The sequence below is a fragment of the Schistocerca serialis genome, chromosome 1 (genome assembly GCF_023864345.2).
Source record: "Schistocerca serialis cubense isolate TAMUIC-IGC-003099 chromosome 1, iqSchSeri2.2, whole genome shotgun sequence".
NCBI lineage: Eukaryota > Metazoa > Arthropoda > Insecta > Orthoptera > Acrididae > Schistocerca > Schistocerca serialis.
Window position 1 is genome coordinate 159,201,703 of NC_064638.1, and position 25,812 is coordinate 159,227,514.

Consider the following 25,812-nt stretch of genomic DNA (forward strand, 5'->3'; position numbering starts at 1 on the left):
TAATGTTGCTGTCTGTGATCTTAAAACCACACTTAAAAATCAGTAGGAAATGTAATGACCTTCAGAGATTTGTTTCACTGCTTTGTCACCAGGCTATATTCATGATGGTGCTGAACTTTATCATTCTTTGTGTTTTCTTGTAATAACTGTTAGCCTCTAGTAAAAAATAGATAAAACTAATTTGGATGTATCCTCTGTGCAGACTAAAATGTAAGCTGCTTTCTTCTTAATAAAGCTCACGTCTCAACGTGCTCCTGCAATTTTGTAGTTGTCTAACTCATTAATGGGAATAGCTGGATAGTGTAATTCAAGTGTGGCCCATGGAATATAAGTTTCATATGAAGCTGCTTTCAGGAAGTTCTTTGACGAATGAGTCTTCTAAAAGAATATATGTTTAGGAATTTAATTTGTTTCTGATTTTCTGCCATCACTGAATTCCTGTGGACTGGTATACCAACAATCTCTGTAAATATAATTTGTTGAATGAACATCCCATTCTGAACAGTACCAGTGAAGGTATGATACACACATCTATGCATTTTTTGCCCTTTTTGACGTGGGACTGAGTAAATCATAAATTGTAGAAATGTACATCTCTGTTTAATAAGTACACAACTGTTATTTGCAACTTTTTTAATGTCTGCTGATAAGATCCTGTACAATGTACACTGTAAATGGCAAAATTTCAGTACAAAATCAGTATGAGGCATAAAACACCAATATTTACACATATGGACAAATAAAAGTTCTCTTAATCATTTCAAAGTATTCAATATTACAGAGTAATTTGCTCACATTTCTTCATACTTACATGATTTGAAATTCAGTGCAAGAGAAATGCAGTTCTACTTGAGCAAGTGAAGGAATTATCTATTATTTCATTGCAGGTGGTAAATTATTCCTGATCCTATAAGAGAAGGCAATGTGGTGAAACCAAAGACCCTACATATTTCAGTTGTTCATTAATATGCGCAACTTGAAGAGCTTCAGCTTTAGTAGCAGTCTCTACCACTTTACTGTCAGTCGCAGAAGGAAACATGGAAGGTTTTAATACTAGCTTGGGAATTTATATTTGATAGGTTATTCATGAAAGTCAGTCGGTGTAAAGGGCTGAATGAGTATCATGAAACCCAATATATAACAACTACTCTATTACTTACACGCAATACATTTCCATACATCAACTGTGCTTATATTTCAATTTCTTTGTGTTTGTAATATATAAATACTTTGAAAAAATTATTATGGAGTAAAATAAGTCTGCAGCAATTCAAAAAGTGAAAGAATTTTTCTGAAATATGATAATTACATATATTGAGTACCACAGGTAGACATGAACATATTAATTTAGCTTCACTATGTACAAGTAATGGAGACATCTGTTTTCTTTTTCCTTCATGCTGCAGACAAACAACTGTTTATTGTGCAAAGACATTTTCTCACTCAAACAGAACAGTAAGCTAACATTATTTATCAGTGCATAAGCTCATTTTATTATGTTTATTAAACAAATAATTATTGGTCTCAGTTACAACTCAACTTGATTTACCAACACAGGTAAATTCACCTTTTAATCTGTACAGAAAATTGTGACTAGACAGAGTGACTTACAAGCAATGACAAAAATACTGAACCCTATTTATGTATATACACATGACACATTTGGCACATTAAATTTAATATTTAAAAAACTGGAGCTGCTGCTGAAATGTCAATGTTAAACTTGTTTTCTCTCATTCAGACAACCATCCACATAAAAAAGCACCACTCGGAACAACACACGTAAGTATTTTCTCACATTTACAATGTCTCTTCCACATGCATTCAAACACTTAAGGAAAATATTCATTCTTCTACACTTAAAGAATACTGACCTATATAAAATATATACATATGATATGTTATAGGTTAATGTCATTTTCTTAAAAATCAAGTCAGACTCTCAGTGCACCAGTGTGCAACACCCACTGTCACACACTCTTCACTAAACCATTGTGACATTTCGTTTCTTCCTGTCTCCGCTGCTGACAGAGCTTAAAGAGCCCTGCAAGCTAGGATTGAAAGGAACCAGCGATCCATTTCTGTGGTAACCTGCCGAAGTTGAGAACGTACCAGGATGGACACCATAAATAGGGCCAGATGAATATACAGCATTATTACTTGCAGTATATGCTGGAAGTGGTGGAACTGGGGGTGGCATTTGGTTACCACCATTGCCTGATGTTACCTCTTCATCAGCTCGTCCTCCGTATGGGCTGTGCCTTCTCTCATGCTCGTGCAGCAGCTGTGATGCAGTCCAGGACTGGTAGGGGCTGAGCGTTCTGCCACCGCGAGTGATCGTGTTGCTTCCACCATTGGATATTGTACTGATGCCACTGACGCTGTTGGTTGACGGAAGGGCGACTACATGTGGTGTCATGTCTCGCTGTTGTTGAAGAAGCTGTTCATGCTGTTGCTGCAACATCTGCTCCTCCTGCTGCAACTGTGACACACTGAATCTCTTCTTTTCTTCAGATATGGTTGCTTCATATTGAGGAGGCATGCTGTCAGGCTGGGGTGGAGGGGCTATTGAATTGTTGCTGTTGCCATTGCTTATGTTGCCTGGTGATGATGGCATAATGGTGACAGGAGTGCTAGGAGAAGTCACTTGCTGTTTACCATTGCTAGTGTGTTTGTCTTTCCCCTTCTGCTTCTTGTCAGAATTGCCATGGCGACGTCGTAGGATGCAAATGTAGCAGTATACAATGAGACAGATGGCCAGCAAAGCCAACCCTCCAACAATGGGCAATATCAGTTCCAGTCCAAAATTTTCTGCTTGGGCTATACCTGGTAACACTGATGCAGCATCTGTATTCTCATTTGGCCATGATGAAATGTCAAAAGTGGAAGTCGGAAGGGTTGTTGGAGGAGGTGGCGGTGGAGGGGGTGATGGTACCATCACATAAACCCAATTTGAAATTGGTCCACTTGCTGGTCCATCAATACTCTCTGCAAATGCTCTCATGCGAATATACAGTGGCAAATCGAGGAGAGAAGGATTTCGAGTGAAGTCCAATGTGAATGTTGTTTCTGATCCTGGAGTTAATGGAAATGGTGTACCGTAGTTCCATATCTGACCAACACTGTCATAGTGTTCTATGATGTCAGAGAGGCTGTGTGCATAACGAATTTCATAGTGTGATACAGGGGTAGAGCCGACGTCTGGTGCTGTCCACGTGAGCCGTGCCTTTAGGTCAGTTGGTATTATTCTTGCTCTCAGGTCTCCAATACGACCCAAAATTGGATCGATACTGATGTCTTCTGGTCCAAACACAGCAGAGATTGGTGGCAGGATCCTCTGGAACGGAGACAGTGGCTGCACAGCAGGGGTGGGCACCACACTGCCACAGCACTCTGAATCTGAAACAAAACAATATATTCAGAGTGATGTGTGAACTTCATATTAAAACAAGATAATTAATGTGATTTCATCTACATATCTAGTTTCTGTCTATCCTTCTTTTATCTGTCTTATTAACTACTCTCTTTGCCACTCATAATTTCTGATGGTTTACAATCATGTCTGCTCCTAGTGTTACATTACTAAGTATCTTCTTATCCTCCACTGGCACTGCCATCCATAATTTGAATCTTGTGTGATTTTCTTATTAATCCTCCAATAGTCCTCTTTCCTCCAACTGTTTCTTCTGTTCACATGGATAACGGAATTTCTGGTTCCAGAAGCTAGGGTTTTCACTAATCTTTTGTTTTATGCAATGCATGCAGCTGCCTATTAAGCAGAAGCTTTTTCTGCCCCTATTTGACTTACTGTTACTTACATGTTTGCTCACTCTATTTCTTCCAAATCTTCCATAACCTGTATACCACTGTTTCCCTCATCTAGCCTCCTTCACCATAGACAGACATCCTTTCCCTTATATTTATTTCTCGCCCTAACGGTTTTCTTTTTATTAATAACTGAATTGTATTATCTTTCTTGAGATATTCACTCTTCCTTTCTTCATAGTTTGTCATCTCTCATCTCATTTTGAATTATCATTGTTGTCCCGCTTCTCTGCTGCTCCAGCTTATAGATGCCTATGGCCATTTGGCCACTCATTTAGCCACAACTAAGTTTCTAACTATGTCCTCTCACAACTTTTTTCCCCCTTCTTTTTTTAATTTTTTTCTTTACCACAACATCACTAACTATGATCCTTCCTGAATCTTTGTTCTGAGTTGTCTATTCACAATTTTTTTTTTACCGCTGAGTTAGTAGTAAATCATTTTTGCTATCTGCTAAGTTTCATTCATCAAAGGTAGAAGGCACAGACAAATATTTTGTCTCATTTATAAAAAATCAGGGCAGACACAGTGGATGTAATAAAATTTATGAAAACCTGTTGCACAAGGAAACAACGTCCCAACTTTTGGCATCAACCTCAGCAGTCAATGTGGAAGACATTCAAGAAGTCAGCATTTCAGACTTAAAATTTAAAAAATCATTGTACATAAAGGGAAAGTACAAGAAGTCAGTAGTTAAATGTAGAAGCAACTAATTTCAGCCTATATCTGGACAACACTGGGATATGGGAGACATGCATGAAGGTGCCAGTATTTCAGAGAGAACATTTAAAAATTTAACAGAAAAGTAGGGAAGGCTCAAAACATCAGTAGTAAAAGGTACAAAGAAATACTTTCAAAATGTATTTAGATAACACTGGAAGGTATAAAATATAGGTCTGAAGGAAGATGTCAGATAATTTTTCACAATAACACATCATTAAAATATTTCTGACAAACTAATTTTTAAAGTTGGAAAGAATATTTTACATCAGCTTAATGTTAAAATTTTGATCAGTTATTAGATTTGACATTATAGTTGATGTAGTTAAGCAGTACTCACATGGTTCAGAAACTGCTATATCTTGCCAGGAATAAGCTGTGTTGCCATTATCCATCACAGAAATTTCAAATGTGTACATTCCCTCTGCCTGTGCAGTAAAGTATCTCGAATATACACCATCACCTTTCGTAATGTCAGGATCTGAAAACATAAAAATCGTAGGTATAAATAAAAATTTTAAAAACTGATCTACTTTCACTCATAAAATATGGCTGCGAGATATTGCTTATCACTATGAACTTGAGTTTCTCATTCGTTCTACAGGTACAAGACATGGCAGTTCAGTTGTCTTCCAGTACTACAACTAAGAAAAGAGGGGGTCCAATATTCCCCTTCCATGCACATCCCAATATACTTAATAAAGTTTCAAACATGAATTTTATACCCACCTCCACTTCCAGTATCCAAGAGCTCAAATTTATCTCTGTGAGCACCGGAACCATTTTTACCAGGATAAGTTGCAATGACTTCTACTCTGGCTCCAAGCACTGGGTAGTCACCTCGTTTGACCTTTAACATAAACAGAAAACTTCTAATTTTGATACACAGAAAATAATATACATTTACAGACACAAATAATTTTTGTTACTTACATTTATAAGAACAAGAACTTATTTCAGAACTGAAAACCGTAAACATTCCTAAATGCAACTTGTGCTACAATTAGACACTTCACAAAATGCTTATAATGGGGCAAGCATTTTGCTCCTTTCACAGACAAACATTTAAAATTGGAATCATGTCAACTAATTTTTTGTGGAATTCGATTCCTTTGCACAATTCTACTCGGATGTATGTTTAGTCATAGTTATTGTAAATGGTGTCCTAAAGAATTTTGTAAGTACATATGTAACTGTGTCAAAATTGTGACTCTTCAGGCTTTCCCAATGGATCTGTTGCAAATACACTTCTTGGGTTTGCTGCCAGAATGTATTGTGTAAATCCCACAATATTTTTCATCGTTGTACTGCTTGAAATCTTGAGATGGTGGTAATTATCAAAACTGTCGACAGAGACAACTTTTATAGTTTAAGTCAAGAATTGGTGGATTAAGAAGTTGAGTTGCTTATCTTTGCTTGGTTTTCATCTTTGAGATCAGTCATGTACCAGAAAATGGTCTTATAACTCGAAACCTAGGTCATACAATAATAACAAAATTTCTGAATAAAATCTAAAAAAGTGTTTCTTACTTGACAGGGCTACAGCTGTAATTTCAAACAACAGAATAAAAAAGTGTTCTCCTTTTGTGAATCCTGAACTACACAGCCAGACTGAATATATCATTTTATGAGAGAAATATAGAAGCACAGGACAGATAAGACAAGTATTTGTAAAGTATAAGAGCAGGAGAATATTATTTAAAAACAAAGATGAAGTGACTTACCAAACGAAAGTGCTGGCATGTCGATAGACACACAAACATACACACAAAAATGTCTGCTTGTGTCTGTGTATGTGCGGATGGATGTGTGTGTGTGTGTGTGTGTGTGTGTGTGTGTGTGTGTGTGTGTGTGTGTGTGTGTATGTGTGTGTGTGTGCGAGTGTATACCTGTCCTTTTTTCCCCCTAAGGTAAGTCTTTCAGCTCCCGGGATTGGAATGACTCCTTACCCTCTCCCTTAAAACCCACATCCTTTCGTCTTTCCCTCTCCTTCCCTCCTTCCTGATGAAGCAACCGTTGGTTGCAAAAGCCTGAATTTTGTGTGTATGTTTGTGTTTGTTTGTGTGTCTATCGACATGCCAGCACTTTCGTTTGGTAAGTCACATCATCTTTGTTTTCAGATATATTTTTCCCACGTGGAATGTTTGATTTATCGTTATGAATTAACAAGGATTGTAAAATATGAAGAATAACCAGCTCTTCAGCAGCAACTGAGCAGCAGTGCTGCTGCATAGCAGTAGCAGTCAGCATGGGCCAATGTGGTGCTGTTCCTGCCACAGTACTGGTTGTTATTCATGTTGTACTCTCCCTCTTAATTCATATTGATTAAATAATGCTCTATCAAATGAGTATGTAAAATTCTGCTATAAAAATAATTTCGTTTGTAAAGTGAAGCAAACTGACATTTTCCCACAATACCAGGCATCACATGAAAGATGTGAGCAGTATTCATTGGGGCGACACCAGCTACACACTACAAAAATGAAATTGCAAATATCTGTCGAAATATTACCAGAGGAGATGCACATGGCAGGTCTTATGTGAGAGATGCTATATATACGGTACTAAGATCAGCAGTTTTATTTTTATTTGTTTAAAATCTTTTAGTATTTGTAAGGAAACTGCTGTAGAACAGTGTGTACTGTTGTCCTCATTTCTGAATTTCCCTACGTCCAGGCCCTACTAAAGTAATATATTCAACAGAAAAAGCAATGAAGTTACATTTAATGACATCAAATTTCATACACAACAAACTGACAGCTTTCAGATGGTTCATTGGCCAATCCAAAATACAAGGGATGCTTAATGACTAATGCAATACTTTTTTTCTGGAAGCTGGTTGGTTTTATTCAGAACTCCACATACAAAACAATTCCCCACTTAACTGGTAACAAAACCCTATTTTTCCTACATAATTTCCATTCTATTTGATGGCCTTATGCCACCATACTCGAAGAGCCTGTATACCCATATGGTAGCACTCTACTGTTCGACGTCAAAGCCAATGTTGTGCTGCATCAATAACCTCCCCTTCATCCATGTACTGCTTCCTGTGGAGTGCATGATTCATTGATCCAAACATGGAAGTCAGAAAGTATGAGATTTTGGCCATAAGGTGTATGAGGAAGAATGGTACAACAAAGTTTCATGAGCATTAACAACAGAGATGTACAGTTGAGCAATTAGATGTTTTATTGTGATCTGTCAATCACCTTGGGTGAGACTGTCCACACACTCTAACAATGTAGCCATCACAGCTGTGTGCAACCAGCTGGCAGGTGTGAGATTGGGCAGATTTGTGTGACCTGGTTGAGGTGATGACAAATGTCTCACCCAATGACTCACCATGCTGTTGTTAACTGCCAAGTCTCCATAGACATTCTGCAAGTGCCTATTACTATCTGTGACACTTTGGTCTTCTGGCAAAAGAAAACTCACTGACAGCTCTCTGCTTGGAATCTCCAATACAGACGCCATTTTGCGAGCTACGTATAGCACTACCATCTACTGGAACTTCATAAAATTATAGGAGCTCAAGCAGAAATACTCCATGATGTTCCACAACAAATTCCTCTTTTTTAACCGGAAAAAAATTTTAAATGCGAAAAAAGAAGTGTTGCCTTACTTACTGAATGCCCTTTAATTTGGTTGTTCACATCTCCTGATATGGAGTATGCAGTTTAATATACAAATTTATTCTTATGACAAATATAATAATAAAAATAATTAAAGATTATGAATTAAAAATCTGTGAACATATTCCATAGTCCAGTGGCCTTCACCTTCAACTCACCTCAGTGTATAAAATTAGTGGAGTTTTTCCTTCACTAGTCCATGCCCGAGCTCGCACAACAAGTGAAGATCGTGTCCTTGGTGTTGCCATGACTTGAACGAAATGTGGTTGAGGATTTCCAGGAAATCTTTCTATTTCGTATGTCCAGGTTCCAGTCTGTTCAAACAAAAGATAATGCTATATTTTTTGTTTACATTAATTTCTGCAAGTATTGTTTAATCATTTATCATATGATTAAAATGTAGTGCTTTGCTGAAAATTTGTCTTATGTCATGACAAAATACTTCTCTTACTCATTATTTTTTATGCATAACTTGATGTTAAGTATCTACAAATACTTCAGTTATCTTTTTTCCTGGAGAAAAATGGTGTATAGGGACTTATCATAAGAGACACATATTGAGTAGCTATGTTAGGGAAATTTACCAACTTTGGACGTGTCTGACACCAGTGACTGGGATGAGCATAGCAGAACTATCTGGTACATTTTAAAATCTGTGAGTACATTTCTTGTGTACAGTAGCATTTACAAATGAGCAGTGAACCCACAGCTTTGAAAATGAACCAAGAGAAACTAAAGAATGAATAACGGTGTTGATTGTCTTGTCCATATAGCTCCAGAAATTGCAGTTGCCATGGCTCCAAAAGTTTTGATACCTCACGGAAAGTCTCTTCTGTCATTTTACAGTTACTGTAGAAGTGAAGGGTGGACCCATTTGCTAGGAATATTTCATTGTAACTGTGTGAGTGGCATAAATAGTGCATAACAGATATGCAAAGAAAGAGAGAGACTTCACAGCAAGAATGTGAATTATGTTTGTTAATTTACACTCTACTATGCATCACTCTGTGACTTATCCACCAGTACACTGTCAAGAAGAATGGTCTGCGTGAGAAAAATACATCTGAAACAGTGAAATCTTTGACCAAGGATGATGGCTCACGCTTATGTAAAATACCATAACCAATCCTTTTTGTTGATTACAGTGGTTACTCTGAGATCAAATGATCAGAGCAGGCTATAACACAGAAAACTCTAAAATACAAAAAAAAGGTGTGCAAGAATTTCAGGAGCTGAATGGTACATATACCATTAGCTAAAATAATAATAATAATAATAAGAGAAAGGGAAGAAATAATAATAATAATAATGAAGAAGATGATGATAATAATAATCATAATAATAATAATAATAAAACAAGATTTCTATTGTCATTATCTGTAACGATCATCTTAATCTGGAATGTTTGCTTTATGCAATCAATTGTTTGAGAGAAACTTCCTGGCAGATTAAGACAGTGTATCGGACTGAGACCCAAACTCGGGACCGTTGCCTTTTGCGGACAAGTGCTTTAACAACTAAGCTATTCAAATTGTTTGACACCTTCATATGTAACATCACCTACTTAAATATACAAACAGGTCATAAAGTCTTAAATGTGGAAGCTTCATTGTTATCCTGGTCTCTTTTTCTGAACTACTGCCCATTCCCTACCCTCCCCCATACTTTTATTGTTTTAGTTATCTCTTAAATATATGCCATTAAATATGTACTAATTTTGTTCCAATAATCTCACTCTAATAATCTTCAAGCAAGTTTTATAAAATTTTCGGTAGATAGTAAATTTACAATGAGTTATTATAAACCCGAACTAATGTTAAAGTTAAAGTAATCTAATTTTTTAACATGTAATTGTATAATGCATCGAAAAAGAATCACTGAGACTGCATATTATTTTACAGAAATGATAATTCACTGACCTCATTTAGATTTGCTGGAAGTGTAAGCATTTTGAAAGACAATAATGAATCTGATCTCCTTGAATAAACTATCTGTGAAGGACTTGTGAGGGACATTCTTCTTATTAAAGGCATTTCTGAGTTATGGGTATACACATTAAACTGTGCAGGCTCGCCAAGCGATTCTTCCAAAACGAAACTGCCAGTCACACTGCTACGACCATCATCAGAAAGTTCACGGCGATGAACCTGTAAGGTACATAGTTATGTTTCATTTTAACTGTTGGAAACTACTTTTAGATCCATGTCTGCAAATGCAACAAACTGATGCATAACCATATTTACTCTATGAACAACAACAGCATATATCATAATTTTTTATGTTAAATTGTCATCCTTTTTATCTAAGACTAACTTGTAAGATACAACATGAAAAAACAGACTCACAAGCACAGAAAAAATCATATTATCAACATTTGAGACAGGAGAAGAGTGTGTACACATCAGCTAGGGAAGAAGGAACAGTGGGAGTAGAGATGAGGCATGCCATTTAGGAAACACTCATGTGAATCTCTTGCTATCAGAAGTTTAAAAGTATTCCTTCATCAGTTGAAGGAGAGGGAACAGAGAATAGCAAAGGTATAATGTACAAGTACTAGAGGGAAGTGAAAGTCACTCCAGATCCTTGATAAGGAGAAACACAAGCAAGAAAGATGCTTTCTCAGGAGGAAATTTCCAAAAGCTAGAGACTCAACTGAGATTTTTCCAATAGTGGCTTGTGAGCTGTGCTCCAAAAGTTACTGTTTTGCCTCTTCTATATTGAAATTTAGTTGAAATCAAAATTTGGTATTATCAAAAGGCAGGGTCCTTACGAAGAACATAAAATACTCACCTCAATCGGCATTACGCCTGGTCTGCCTTCATAGTATTGAGAAGCAATGCTGAACAGGATATTAGCCAGTTTGAAGTAGGTTGTAACATAAGAAGTGGCCATATTATAACGTTGTTCTTGAACTGTAAAGGCTTCCCCTCCTGTAGCATGAGCAAGTGAATTCAAGGGGGCCGATCTCGCTATGTTTGGATAATTTATTGTAACCAGCCTCACACCAAAACTGACAGCACGAGGCAGTAAAGCATTGAGTTCTGTGACGTGGTCCATGCCAGGTGCAATAATTATGACAACAGAACTTGCAGGTCCTGCTATAGTAGCTCTGTCCTTCAGCATCTAGAACAAAATCACACACATAAATGAGAAGCTGCTGATATGGTAAGTATTGGAACAGCATGGTGCTACAGTGAATCACATTTTTGCTTCAAAATAATCATAAAAATAATGACAGTAATAAAATTAATAATCTTTTTTTTATTTTAAAAAAGCCTTTGATTCTGTTGACAGAGAAACAAAGACAAAATAATTCGAGAATTTGATGTAAAGTCTAAATTAGCAAATCTAATTCATGAAACTTATACAGACACAGAGAATAGAATGAAATTTGTGAGAAAAACATTTGTCTTTCGAAACACATACAGGTGTAAAGCAAGGTCCCCAATTCTCTTTCACTGTGTTCTAGAAAAAACAGTGAGAATTTTGAATGCAAAAGTGAATGAATATGAGATTACACAAATAGGGTTGGGAAGTGTAAACAAAAATATTACAACAATGTTTCACACTTGTAGATGATTTTGCTATACTTTCTGACAATGTGATATCTGCAGTAATACAAATTAAGCTTTTAGATGAAATAGATAGTATATAAAATATGTGGCATAACTGAAGAGCTTTACAATAAAAAGTTTTTCTCAAAAAATTCAAAAATGATACAGTACAGTACCATAGTGAAGCAAGAACATCTATTTGCAAGTGACTGTCTAGCATTAACTACAATTTAGGTAAGTTGGAAATACCAGAATTTCTGTATGCAAGCCAATTTCCAGCATTAAACTACAATCTAGTAAACCAGAATTACTAGAAAAGTGAATCGTTAGGAACATATAGGCCCACGAAAAACAATGGCAAGTTGGAAATTACAATGTAACAATGAAATTTATCAAACATAGAGAACATATCAGAAGTAATGAGAAAAGGAAGACTGGAATTATTTGGACATTTATATCAAATGCAAGACTAAACAAAAAGATTTGCAGATATTTGTGCAACATCAAGTTGGATCCACAAAATAAAAAAAGATTTTGGAAAATGTAATATTAAAGCTAAAGAAGCAAATGACAGAAGTGCTTAGAGAGTAAGTAATGAATAAGGAAGAATTCCTTGATAGAAGGTTGGAAAAAAAAGAAAGAAAGAAAAGCTAGTCTGAAGCTGTCAGAGGACGGCAGTATTACGAATCAATGAAAGAGTACTGGAAGAAAACAAAAGAACAAAGAATAAGGAACAGAAATCAGCACCTGGTTTTTAGTTGGTCCACCCAAGAAAATAATAATAATATAATGATAATGACAACAATATGTGAGTTTTGCAGTTGCTTTAATTCATCTTTTAGATTCTTACACAAATGGTACTAGAAAATCATCAGTATGCAATTGAAGGCAAGTACAGTAAAAGTTACAGTAAAGGAATAAACAGTAGTGGAAAAGATTATACACATAAAGATACTAAAATTTCCTTTCGACTCTATTGTATTTGCAACGATATCAATAAATTCTGGTGTATCATAGAAGACATCAGCCAGAGCAATGAGATACTGGGAAAATAAAGACAAATAAGTGTTTTTTGGGGACTAACAGTAACATCACTGGGGAGGGGAAAGGGAAGGTGGGGGAAGAATTTAGACAGGCAAAAGCAGAAGAACGACATCCATTCCATAAGGGACAGAAAACTGGCAGATGGGTGACTTTTCTGTCTTTCACTGTGTCATTTCTCTAGAATCTCATCTTTCCTCCTAAGCTCAGCCTCCCTGGGGAACAGATGCCATTTCCTTTTCGAACCAGCTCTGGATGTCACTATTCGGGTGACTGCTAAGTTAGTAACCTTCTCCATGCCAACTGATGTTCACATTTATATTTTACTTTTTCAACCATTTCTCTCTAAAATCACATGCAAGTCAATTATAAAGAGAGACGATTTCAGTATGAGAGTACTTACATCAAGAGCCTCTCGGACACCACAGTGTAGGCAGCCTGCCGAATGTGATTCTCCTGGTGTGTAAGGAATGGTTGCAGCTAGAAAATCCCTCGTAGTCACACTGGTTAGCTCAGATAGCCGATGTACTCGATTTGATGCAGTTTCATTGCAAAGAACGAGACCAACTTCTGTGTTAGCAGGGAGATCGTATACCAGCCATTTACGAACTGCTGTACGTAGGAACACCCAAGATTCCCTGACGTGCATGGCCATTGTCTCCTCGACAACCAGAACATATCTGGTCAGTTTCCTCTTTTTGTACAAGACAGATGGAGTGGTATTTGTCATAACGGATGCATCACCAACACTGTAAATATTAAGACATGTAATTTAATGATCCTAGAATATGGTAAAATTGTACGTTTTCTGATACCTGCAGCTTCCATTTACAAAAAGTTTCTGCATAAGTAATGCTATTTCTGTGAACTGCAGAATAAAAACAATTTTTCTTGTGTTATATACATATACATAATTCGCCTTATACTGACCTGTTGATAAAATCTGGGTGTTGAAGGATGACATCCATCACACTCCTCCTTTCGCATATGAGATTGTGTTTCGTGGGTGCATGTTTATTGTGCGTCTGAGAGTCACAGAATTTTGTGATGTGGGGAGATTCAGAAGCGAACATAATTGATGATTTTGCATCAGCATGAACCATGTTGCTTGTATTGTATACAAGATTAGGATCATCACATATCCTGAAACAAAAACCAAATTTGTTATTCGAGTCATTGAAGTTTTCATGAAACCTGAGTTTGTACTGAGTATTAATTTCGAATCCAGAAAATACGATGTACCAGTATTTATGTGACAGAGGTGCACAGAATATATTGTTAACATTGTTATATTGTAACATATGTATTTGCACCATTCATCTACTGTACTTAATAACTGACGAGAAAACTCTCAGACACAAATTATATTTTTCAATCTATGCCAGTCTGAAGAAATGCACATTGCACGTTGATCATTAAAGTAACATTGTGAATATTTACCCCATGTCTGCTATTGGCAAGTCAGAACAGCCGGTCACTTTGCTCTTATTCTGATCGCCGTAGTAGCAAGTGGGGTAAACTGAGTCGCCGTGGTATCCAGTTTCATCGAACACTCCATACCTGTACTTGGTCCACTCTCTCACTAGAGAGCGGGCTGTTGAGAGAATAAAAACAAAGTATATTAGTCATCATTTTGGTGCGTCCGTGAGTTTGGGGAAAAGAAAATTAATGAAAGTTACATGTAGAGAGAATATAATGCTACGTCGTATCCATTGGCGTCCGCAGTAATTTATTCGGGGAGGTGGGGGCAAGGTTCTAAAATTGGCATTTTACACTACACAGTTGTTTCTAAGGTCACAGTACTGTCTCACTACGATCATCCACTAATACTACCGCACATTTGGTTTAAAAAAAGGGTGTGGCGGAATCACTATAAATCACTTGTAAAAATGTATGAGAATTATGTAACGAATAATAATTGTGCTCCAGATTCGGTGAGCTACTGCCCCTCACACTCTCTCCTGCGGACGCCTATGGCCATATCATCTGCAAGACGTAATATTCCAACGAAAGAAGTCGCTACGTTAAGTGTTCTAATTAAAAATCAATAATAAGTCACTGTACGCATTTCAGATTTCTGTAATACGAGCGCGGCAGTGAGCAAATAGGCAAATTGGCGACAGGTGCCGGAAAAGCATTGTTGTGCGTGAAATGCATTCACATCAGTCGGCCGTAATAACAATGCAACGACACTTCAGAACGAAGTTCGACATAGGTCCACCAAATGTCAACCCCATTCGGCGCTGGAATGCACAGTTGAAAGCTTCAGGATGCCTCAGCAAGGGGAAACCAATGGGTCGAGCTGCAGTGAATGAAGAAAAGGTTGATCGCGTGTGAACGACTTTAGCATATAGCCCACAGAAGTCGACAACAGACAGAGAGAGCGACAGACAATGCGTTTACATGCGACACATCTTCCGCAGGACGAAAACCGATTTGCGGAAACCGTTTTTCGCTGTCGCGTTTACCTGTGAAGTCCTGAAGTGGATTTGCTAGCCCAGTTAAATATGGCGCTCGGAAAACAGCTGTTACAGTTTATGATTTAGTTAGTGCAATCGCTATTTATCTTCAATTAGACGAGGTATAAACAGCTTCAGTCTAATATTTTTACTTATCCTTCGCCGTACAAAAAGCCACTCGGTACATATTAGCCGAAAATTTGTAAAAACAAGACGAAACCTGACAGCCTGCGTTTACATAGGAGCAGCCTGCGTTTACATAGGAGCGAAAATCGATTGCGGAATTGTAAAACCGGCAACCAGAAGCGGATTTCCAGAATAGATTTTGAAGTGCTTACATGCCCACCCAAAAGCGGTATTGGGAAATCGGTTAACGAAATCCTGTTTTGGGAGCCCCGCATAAACGGGATAAGTGTGGACTTAATCTACCAACGGGAATGGTGCTCCATTCCACTTACATCATGATGATAGTGAATTCTTAAACAGGAAACTGAGAAGCCGATGGATCGGTCGTAGTGTGGTTAATAATCAACAATTCATGTCATGGCCTTCGCGCGATTTTTTGTGTGGGGGTACATGAAAGATTCAGTGTTTACGCCTCCTGTACTAACAAACCTACCAGAACTATAAGTTCATATCAGCAGTGCTTTTGAACAGATTGATAGGGACATACTGCGCCGAACATGGGAAGAACTCGATTATCCATTTATCTGCAAAATCAGTAGGGGGCACATATGGAACACTTGTAATATGCCAAAACAAAACGTATATATATATATATATATATATATATATATATATATATATATATATATATATATATATATATATATGCAAAGTCCTCTGACAGTACGTCAAGTTAAATAGCTACAGCAAATCTGTAAAACCGTTTCAGTCATTTACAGTAAGTTAATAACCTTGTATTTTTATTAGTTGTTGGCCACCCTAATAGCAGACGCCACTAGGCGAATGCAGTTTTTGATATCCACTAGTAGGTTTCGCTATTGGACTTAAAAAGTTTCTCTCTCTCTCTCTCTACGAACCTTGCTAATAAGGACTGTGTCCACCGAGCGAGATAGCACATTGGTTGTATACTGGATTGTGATTCAAATCTCCTTTCGGCCATCTACATTTAATTTTTCCTTTGATTCATTAAGTCACCTAAGGTAGCAGCTGGAATGGCTCGTCGTCACTGTCACTGTTGGTTGTTTGGTTGATTTGGGGGAGGGGACCAAACAGCGAGGTCATTGGTCATTGGCACTATTGTAGCCAGGTATGCACCGGAGTAAAAGTGTCTGAGGATAGGAAATACACTCCTGGAAATTGAAATAAGAACACCGTGAATTCAATGTCCCAGGAAGGGGAAACTTTATTGACACATTCCTGGGGTCAGTTATATCACATGATCACACTGACAGAACCACAGGCACATAGACACAGGCAACAGAGCATGCACAATGTCGGCACTAGTACAGTGTATATCCACCTTTCGCAGCAATGCAGGCTGCTATTCTCCCATGGAGACGATCGTAGAGATGCTGGATGTAGTCCTGTGGAACAGCTTGCCATGCCATTTCCACCTGGCGCCTCAGTTGGACCAGCGTTTGTGCTGGACGTGCAGACCGCGTGAGACGACGCTTCATCCAGTCCCAAACATGCTCAATGGGGGACAGATCCGGAGATCTTGCTGGCCAGGGTAGTTGACTTACACCTTCTAGAGCACGTTGGGTGGCACGGGATACATGCGGACGTGCATTGTCCTGTTGGAACAGCAAGTTCCCTTGCCGGTCTAGGAATGGTAGAACGATGGGTTCGATGACGGTTTGGATGTACCGTGCACTATTCAGTGTACCCTCGACGATCACCAGTGGTGTATGGCCAGTGTAGGAGATCGCTCCCCACACCATGATGCCGGGTGTTGGCCCTGTGTGCCTCGGTCGTATGCAGTCCTGATTGTGGCGCTCACCTGCACGGTGCCAAACACGCATACGACCATCACTGGCACCAAGGCAGAAGCGACTCTCATCGCTGAAGACGACACGTCTCCATTCGTCCCTCCATTCACGCCTGTCGCAACACCACTGGAGGCGGGCTGCGCGATGTTGGGGCGTGAGCGGAAGACGGCCTAACGGTGTGCGGGACCGTAGCCCAGCTTCATAGAGACGGTTGCGAATGGTCCTCGCCGATACCCCAGGAGCAACAGTGTCCCTAATTTGCTGGGAAGTGGCAGTGCGGTCCCCTACGGCACTGCGTAGGATCCTACGGTCTTGGCGTGCATCCGTGCGTCGCTGCGGCCCGGTCCCAGGTCGACGGGCACGTGCACCTTCCGCCGACCACTGGCGACAACATCGATGTACTGTGGAGACCTCACGCCCCACGTGTTGAGCAATTCGGCGGTACGTCCACCCGGCCTCCCGCATGCCCACTATATGCCCTCGCTCAAAGTCCGTCAACTGCACATACGGTTCACATCCAAGCTGTCGCGGCATGCTACCAGTGTTAAAGACTGCGATGGAGCTCCGCATGCCACGGCAAACTGGCTGACACTGACGGCGGCGGTGCACAAATGCTGCGTAGCTAGCGCCATTCGACGGCCAACACCGCGGTTCCTGGTGTGTCTGCTGTGCCGTGCGTGTGATCATTGCTTGTACAGCCCTCTCGCAGTGTCCGGAGCAAGTATGGTGGGTCTGACACACCGGTGTCAATGTGTTCTTTTTTCCATTTCCAGGAGTGTAGAATGCCTTGCATATTATCGTGTATAAAGCTGATGACATGCTTCCCTTCGGGGGTATTCTACCAGGAAATTGCGGATCATATTATTTTAAGGAATGTGTGTATACTAAACTTAGCCTCCGCTGTTACAATATCCAAATAACTGTTTTACCGATACAGTAACAGCGTACATGCTTGAGGGTAGAGTACGCTGTCCAAAACATGATGGATGGCAAAACATCTTTGCTAAAGAGATCTTAACATCCCATTTCAGCTTCGTCCAGTCTGTTCCTACAGTTTTCTTTCTGCAGACCACCTTTCATTTCTCACTACAGAAATGTTCTTGTAATGATATCAAAATCTGATACCGGCAGACCTATGTTACTAAAAACAACTCTCTTTTACTACAACTGTTACTCCAGCTTGTTTTATCCATATCGTGTAATTTCGCTTCCTAGACTACACAGCTGAATAAATATGTAGTGTGTTATTATCCTCCCACCTACCATTTGTATTACTTTTGTCTTTCGCAGAAGAATGTGGAAAAGGAATGAACCCATCACAATACAAACTGCCTACAAGTGTTGTTACTTATTTGTCTAATTAATCGGAATGAAAACGTGTAGAATGTAATAATAATAGGAGAGTGCATTGGAAAATGGTTTTCGGCTCGGGTATGCAGACAAATAACTAATAGGAATATACGAAAAGTAACTACATCTTCCTTTATTTCTTAATAAAAGACTTCTCTTGGAATATTTGAGTTCCAAACAATTCGGTTGTCTGTAAGACGGTAACCAATGGTATAGGCAAAAAGTATACATCACGCTCTCAATATTAATTTTTCGTGAATGCCTCTCGACAATCGCTTCACCAGTACACAAGGGAGTAACAAATGCTAAAGACAGTTTTATGACATCTCGCAGAACTACTGGTAAGGAGTCAAGAATAGCGTCGCTTTCGTGCGAAGTGAGTTACATATCCGACTCACTTGTCTTCTTTTTATGTCGCCTCATCAGATTCTTCTTCATTAACATTGACGCGTTTCGCAGTCATTATTTACAGAACGTTTGGATGAAATGAAATGTTGGTGATCTTATCTTGAAGAATTAAACATTGTATATTAAATCAGAATATAGGTTTGTGTAACAGTATTTCATGTCCTTGAACTGCTTACGAGAATTCGTGGACTGTATTTGTTGCTGAGTAGGTTTAGGAACTTTTAATTTGTTACGAACCTAAGTTCTTTCCTTCTAATAGCTGACGGTAACTCAAATAGATGAAGTCTCCGGGCTGCCCACATCCTTGTGACTGCTGTGTCCAAGTACTGTCTCCGAACACGGGATGTGGGACGCTGACTCGGATATCTGCTGTTTCGCCGCTCGAAGTTGTCACGTAGCGGGGTGAGCAACTGTCGGCCCAGGCGTCAGGGAGCAGCACCGTCACTGTCCTCAGGTAGGCTCTGCCCTCTAGCGCCGCGTGGAGGAACTGCGAGGCGCCGGCCAGTGAAATCTGGAAATAACACAAGCGGAATACGTTAATGGAAATGTTAAGTACTATTATAAAGTACGCTTATCTTTCAAATTCGGAACTTGATGATCATATGGACACTGTAACAATGAGCTTCAAAGGACATCATGTTTTGTTTGAAATATTCTGACTGAAATGAACAAAAGATATCGTTCGATTTCGGATAATTGCTAAGATACATAACATCAATAATTGGTGAAGAGTTCTGGTTTGAAGACACCGCCACCCCGCTGGAAGCCTGAGAACTCTTCACCAGCTGTATACGCCGGGAAAGCATACATTCATATTTAACATTAATAATGCCAAACACATTTTAGGTCCACTTACGGGCAGTGGTAGCAATAAAGAGGAATTGAGATTACTTTTCGCAGATGACATGGTGTAATTAATACTGGCAGCGGAAAATTAGCTGATAAATGAGAATTTATTCTGATGAGACAAAAAGCTCTGAATGAAGCGGTTAACGAACGATTTGTGCGACGTGCGTATACGGTGAATTCACAATAAATACATATCGAATGTAGGCAATGAAAACCTCGTAACTCGATTTTGTTAAATTTTACAGAAAAGCAAAAGCTGTTTTTTAAAAATATGTAAAATTATATAATGTTACTATACGTGTAACTGTATAGTAGAATCTTAGTTGTTGACAGATTAGAGAAATCCGAGCACTTTCAAATCTCTCTTTGATATTGGCGTTACGGGTTACCGATATCACAAGGTTTTCACATGCAGAAGGAGTCACGAGGTTTTTATTGTTTGCCATCCACATTTGAAATATAGTTAATGTACCACGGAGAGTCGCTTGGCTTCTTCTAGACGAAACTGGAATATCAGTAAATTTCCGCTTCTTTAACACATTTCAATCGCTGTCCGCAGAAACTACGAGCGCGCATTTATTGCCGTTAACTGACGGCGCTCGGAGAATCTGTAGTTCTCTTTATCGCAAACGTTTAGTTTATTATAAAAGTTTATTGTAATAGTTTGACTGAAGAGGAAATTCTGAGGCTGCTCGACAAATCTGGATCAGAAATTGACGATGATGTGTTTGAAACTGAAATAGTTCTTCTGAAATAGATGGCGATTATAATGGTCAGTCATTGTGTTTAGGTATCATAATTATATTCTCGGCAGTTTCAGTGACGCATATCATTTATTTTGAAGGTAACAACGAGTGCAAAAAAGGTGAAAAAGTGTTCCACTTCAAATGGATTGCACCAGTACCTGTGGCCCGACTGCAATGTGTTAAAGAATCGAATTGCCATGTATAGACTTTTTTTTCATTCAGTGTTTTATAATGGGAGCACTCATGACGTCTTATCTCCTGAATTAAGTGTCATACAATCATATAAATTTTCAAGTACGGTACATTCAGAGGTATATGTTGATACTATCTGTAAAATGTGTTCCGAATAGAGTTAGTAGCAAAGAAGTAAGAATTTAAAACGTCGCGCGTGATGTAGAAGCTTTGGTGCATAACAAGCGGAAATTTAGCATACGATAATTTTTTTTCTTTATTTTCTGGGGGGGTCAGCGAGAAAAAGTTCCGAAATGTTTTGAAGTTACATGTAAAGTTTGTTGGAAGTCGCTAAGTGCTCTCAATCTAGGTGAATGAAGTCCGAGTTTATGAGTGCTGTCGGTTACGTTGCCTCTAGACAAACCGAGAACGTTAAACTTTTAACGTCAGGTTATACTTCTTGATGAGTAGATTATGACAGCTTTTTTAATTCTGTCAATAATTACACGAAATGCTATCAAATTTCTGTTGCCACCGGAAGGAGGCAGGTGCATCTGCAACGAACTGACGCATGGTGCAGAGAATGGCAATTGAATCTCAATGTAGACAAGTGTAATGTGCTGCGAATAAATGGAAAGAAAGATCCTTTATCATTTAGCTACAGTATAGCAGGTCAGCAACTGGAAGCAGTTAATTCCATAAATTATCTGGGAGTACGCATTAGGAGTGATTTAAAATGGAATGACCATATAAAATTAATCGTCGGTAAAGCAGATGCCAGACTGAGATTCATTGGAAGAATCCTAAGGAAATCCAGTCCGAAAACAAAGGAAGTAGGTTACAGTACACTTGCTCGCGCACTGCTTGAATACTGCTCACCGGTGTGGGTTCCGTACCAGATAGGGTTGACAGAAGAGAGAGAGAAGATCCAACGGAGAGCAGCACGCTTCGTTAAAGGATCATTTAGTAATCGCGAAAGCGTTACGGAGATGATAGATAAACTCCAGTGGAAGACTCTGCAAGAGAGATGCTCAGTAGCTCGGTACGGGCTTTTGTTGAAGTTTCGAGAACGTACCTTCACCGAGGAGTCAAGCAGTATATTGCTCCCTCCTACGTATATCTCGCGAAGAGACCATGAGGATAAAATCAGAGAGATTAGAACCCACACAGAGGCATACCGACAATCTTTCTTTCCACGTACAATACGAGGCTGGAATAGAAGGGAGAACCGATAGAGGTACTCAAAGTACCCTCTGTCACACACCGTCAGGTGGCTTGCGGAGTATGGGTGTGGATGTAGATGTAGATGTAGAAGCCGTCAGATAGGCAACATGCAACGGGTGTCGGGTTTGGCAGTTCAGGTACTTACCTATATGATATATAGATATACATGCACCACGAAGGCTAATATGATCATTCAGGTGCAGAGCACTCTTCGCCCGACCTCGTTCGGGAATTCGCTTAGTGCGACGAGCAAATTGAGGGGAAAAAAGGGCTAGGGTGCGCTACTTTGGTAGTATGCGACAAATGGGAGTTTGGACTCAGGAGAGAGAGACGTGCTTGAGTACTGCGTGCAGTTGCGTTAAATCACCCTGCCAGAGTGGCGTAGATGGTTACTGCATTTAGCTTGTAAGCAGGAGTCCCGCGTACGTACAAATTTTCATTTGTCTCCAATGAATTCCTTCATTGCCCGAATGCGGCAGAGATCGGAATTTCTCATTTTAAACAATGCAGATACAATGAATTAGGTTCACGCGAGCACAGAATCAGAAAGTATTTTCTTTTGCGTTCCAGTGATACTCCGTAGACGCGATGTATGCGAGGCTGTGTAGCCGCATCGACGTAGTATAGAGATGACCGGTGTTGGCGGACCGGCACGGAAGTCGGCCGGCGCTCGCAGCCGTCGCACGCAGGTGTCGGCTGTTGGCGGTGAGTTACGGCGGCGATCGGCCGGGTCGTTGGCGCGCGTCGTTAAAGATAAGGAGCCGCGGCTGCCAGCTCATTTGTCGCGGGCCGCTCAGCCGCAGGGCAGGCACCGGCAGTCATTGGCGGTGGCCCGTCATCGCCGGGGCGTCTCGACCGCAGGGAGACAAAGGACTGCCCGACGACGCCTGCGTCTGTAGTCCCCAGAGGCGAGGTTGATTCTGGTACCACTGTCATTCCTCCCAATCCGGTGCCCCTCGCGAATAGTGCACGAGAACAAACCTCCACACGAAGAATGGCCGAAAGTAACATGCTACCCGACTCCTCTTTGAACGTATGATCTCGAATTATCAACAGTGAATCTCTCTGCGATGCACAACGCCTCTTTTACAGCGTCTGTCGCTGGAGTTTGTCGGACATCTCCGTTACGCTCTCGCGCCGACTAAACGATCCCGAAACGAAACGCGCCCTCTTCGTTATATACACTCTATCTCTTCTATTAATCAAACTTGCTAAGGGTCCCAGACTAAAGCGCAGTACTCAAGAATCAAGTGTTTTGTAAGCAACTACAGTAAAACAGAAGTGATTTCAGGCGTTCCCCAAGGTAGTGTTCTAGGCCCTTTGCTGTTCCTTATCTATATAAACGATTTGGGAGAAATCTGAGCAGCCGTCTTCGGTTGTTTGCGGATGACGCTGTCGTTTATCGTCTAATAAAGTCAGAAGATCAAAACAAACTGCAAAACGATTTAGAAAAAATATCAGAATGGTGCGAAAAGTGGCAGTTGACCCTAAATAACGAAAAGTCTGAGGTCATCCACATGAGGGCTAAAGGGAACTCGTTAAACTTCGGTTACACGATAAATCAGGCTAATCTAAATGCTCTAAATTCAACTAAATACCTAGATATTACAATTTCGAACAACTTAAATTGGAAGGAACACATAGAATATGTTGTGGGGAAGGGTAACCCAAGGCTGCGTTTTATTGGCAGGACACTTAGAAAATGTAACACCTACTAAGGAGACTGCCTACACTACGCTTGTCCGTCTTCTTTTAGAATACTGCTGCGCGGTGTGGGATCCTTACCAGGTAGGACTGACGGAGTACATCGAAAACGTTCAAATAAAGGCAGCACGTTTTGTATTATCGCGACATATGGGAGAGAGTGTCACAGAAATGATACAGGATTTGGGCTGGAAATCATTAAAAGAAAGGCGTTTTTCGTTGCGACGGAATCTTCTCACGAAATTCCAATCACCAACATTCTCCTCCGAGTGCGAAAATATTTTGTCGACACCGACCTAGATAGGGCTGAACGACCACCACGATAAAATAAGGGAAATCAGAGCTCTTGCGGAAAGATATAGGTGTTCATTCTTTCCGCGCGCTATACGAGATTGGAATAATAGAGAATTGTGAAGGTGGTTCGATGATCCCTCTGCCAGGCACTTAAATGTGATCTGAATAGTATCCATGTAGATGTAGACGTAGATATTGGATGAGTTACATTGCCTTGAAAGTCTTAACAAACTTGAGCCTGGCATCCGGTTTTCCTACAACTTATTTAAATTGTCATTCCGCTTGTGTCGATCCACACGGTTACTCGTAATTATTTTACGGTTGTTACTGTTTACGATGAACCTCTTCGCCTATTTACACGCAATGCGACATTTATTTACGTTCAGAGCCAACTTCCGTGCCCTGCATCTGTCATCGATACTCTGCAAGTTTCCGTATATTTCTCTACAGTTTTTGTCCTTACAACCTTTCTATAGACAACACCATCACTAAACAGCCATACTCCAGATAAATACGTTGACAGTTTATTCCTCGGCCATGTTAATTAATTTACTACTCGACAAATCCGTTGTATCTTTATAAAAGAAAAGCCTTACAACAACGACTGTTTCTTATCCAAATGGATTCTGATATTGCATCAACTGACAGAAATGTACAGTATTGATATTAAAACTGACTGACTACAACGGAATTGTTACGCGGTAACACGAGGTGTTTCTCGGCTACCGGAGAAGCTGTAAAGTGCGGAAAGTGTCTGGCCGCGGTGTCAGTAGTAAGTAGCGCGCCAGTGGCGGCGGAGCCGGGTTCCGGCGTAATGCGTCCAGCGGCAGGTAGCGGGGAGTTTTTCTAAACTTCCGCCGGCAGTTGGCGACGTGCGAAGCCCCGCGGGCCAATGGCAGCCGCCCCTTGCTGCGTATACCTGCTGTTGCTCCGGTAAGTACCCCGCTGCCACGCCCCTGTCTCCCAACAATGGGGAGTGCTCCACCCGACAAGCCGCAACCTGTTTGTAGCACCTCCATTAGCGGCCGAACACCTGCGCACAGTGCAACAAACTTGCCCCACGAGAAAATACCCATGGCGGCTCTCAGTCCCATCGCGTAACAGTCCTAACCGACAAATGTCCGTTCCCACCCACTGAACGGAGCGTCTGCACAGCAACCCACCCACTGAACGGAGCGTCTGCACAGCAACAAGTTTAACAATCGATATCGTGTATAAATTCAAATGTTTGTGGGTGAAGTTAACGATAAATCCAAAACCACACACCGCCCATCAACGATTTTTGTATCTGGTGCTACCTCTGTATTCCCATTACATACTATAGTGTCTGTAACTGACAGCTGTTGTAGTTGTGGAGATAAGAGCATATCAAGCGCGCGCTATCACATCTTGGTGAGCATAAGTGCATCTTCTGTCTCTTCCACTTCAATATATTTTTGAAGGGAAAAAATTCATTCGTGATTGTTCTGTAATGTTCTGCAGCTATTACCAAAATTCCCGACTGCTAACGAATGATCTCGAATGCACCTGAATACTCTCGAACGCTCTACGACTACAACACAACTTGTATACAACAGATATAACCGCGCTGACCCCCACTCCGGCAATATCGTCTTAACCGATAAGTTGGCGGCCGCGCAGTCCGTGACATGGCGCCTCAAACCGTGTGGCCACTCAGCGCAGCTAAATTGAAGAGAAATGCGACAGAACCTAAAAGTCATAAACACCGGTGTAACAGCTATAAACGGTTTTAGAATTTTATTTTTACTAGCTGTTGTTCGTGTTTTACATTGCTCTTGTCCATTCTATAGGGTGGGGCAAATTAAACGCATGGATTTTAGTTCCGTAATAGCAGCGGAGGGGAGCGGTTGGTCACC

General features: G+C 40.1%; 1 protein-coding gene across 1 annotated transcript in view; it reads right to left on the reverse strand.

Annotated features, from left to right (window-relative positions):
• Positions 1–644: 644 nt before the first annotated feature.
• LOC126464785 (calcium-activated chloride channel regulator 1-like) overlaps positions 645–25,812 on the reverse strand; it is a 376,818-nt gene continuing 351,650 nt past the window's right edge. The window contains exons 2-11 of the mRNA XM_050096258.1: positions 19,185–19,458; positions 14,216–14,369; positions 13,706–13,918; positions 13,179–13,524; positions 10,971–11,303; positions 10,100–10,327; positions 8,339–8,494; positions 5,275–5,395; positions 4,886–5,026; positions 645–3,399 (exon numbers count right to left, since the gene is read on the reverse strand). Coding sequence (XP_049952215.1) covers positions 1,985–3,399; positions 4,886–5,026; positions 5,275–5,395; positions 8,339–8,494; positions 10,100–10,327; positions 10,971–11,303; positions 13,179–13,524; positions 13,706–13,918; positions 14,216–14,369; positions 19,185–19,458 — 3,381 coding nt within the window. The 3' untranslated portion in view covers positions 645–1,984. The remainder of the gene's footprint in view (positions 3,400–4,885; positions 5,027–5,274; positions 5,396–8,338; positions 8,495–10,099; positions 10,328–10,970; positions 11,304–13,178; positions 13,525–13,705; positions 13,919–14,215; positions 14,370–19,184; positions 19,459–25,812) is intronic.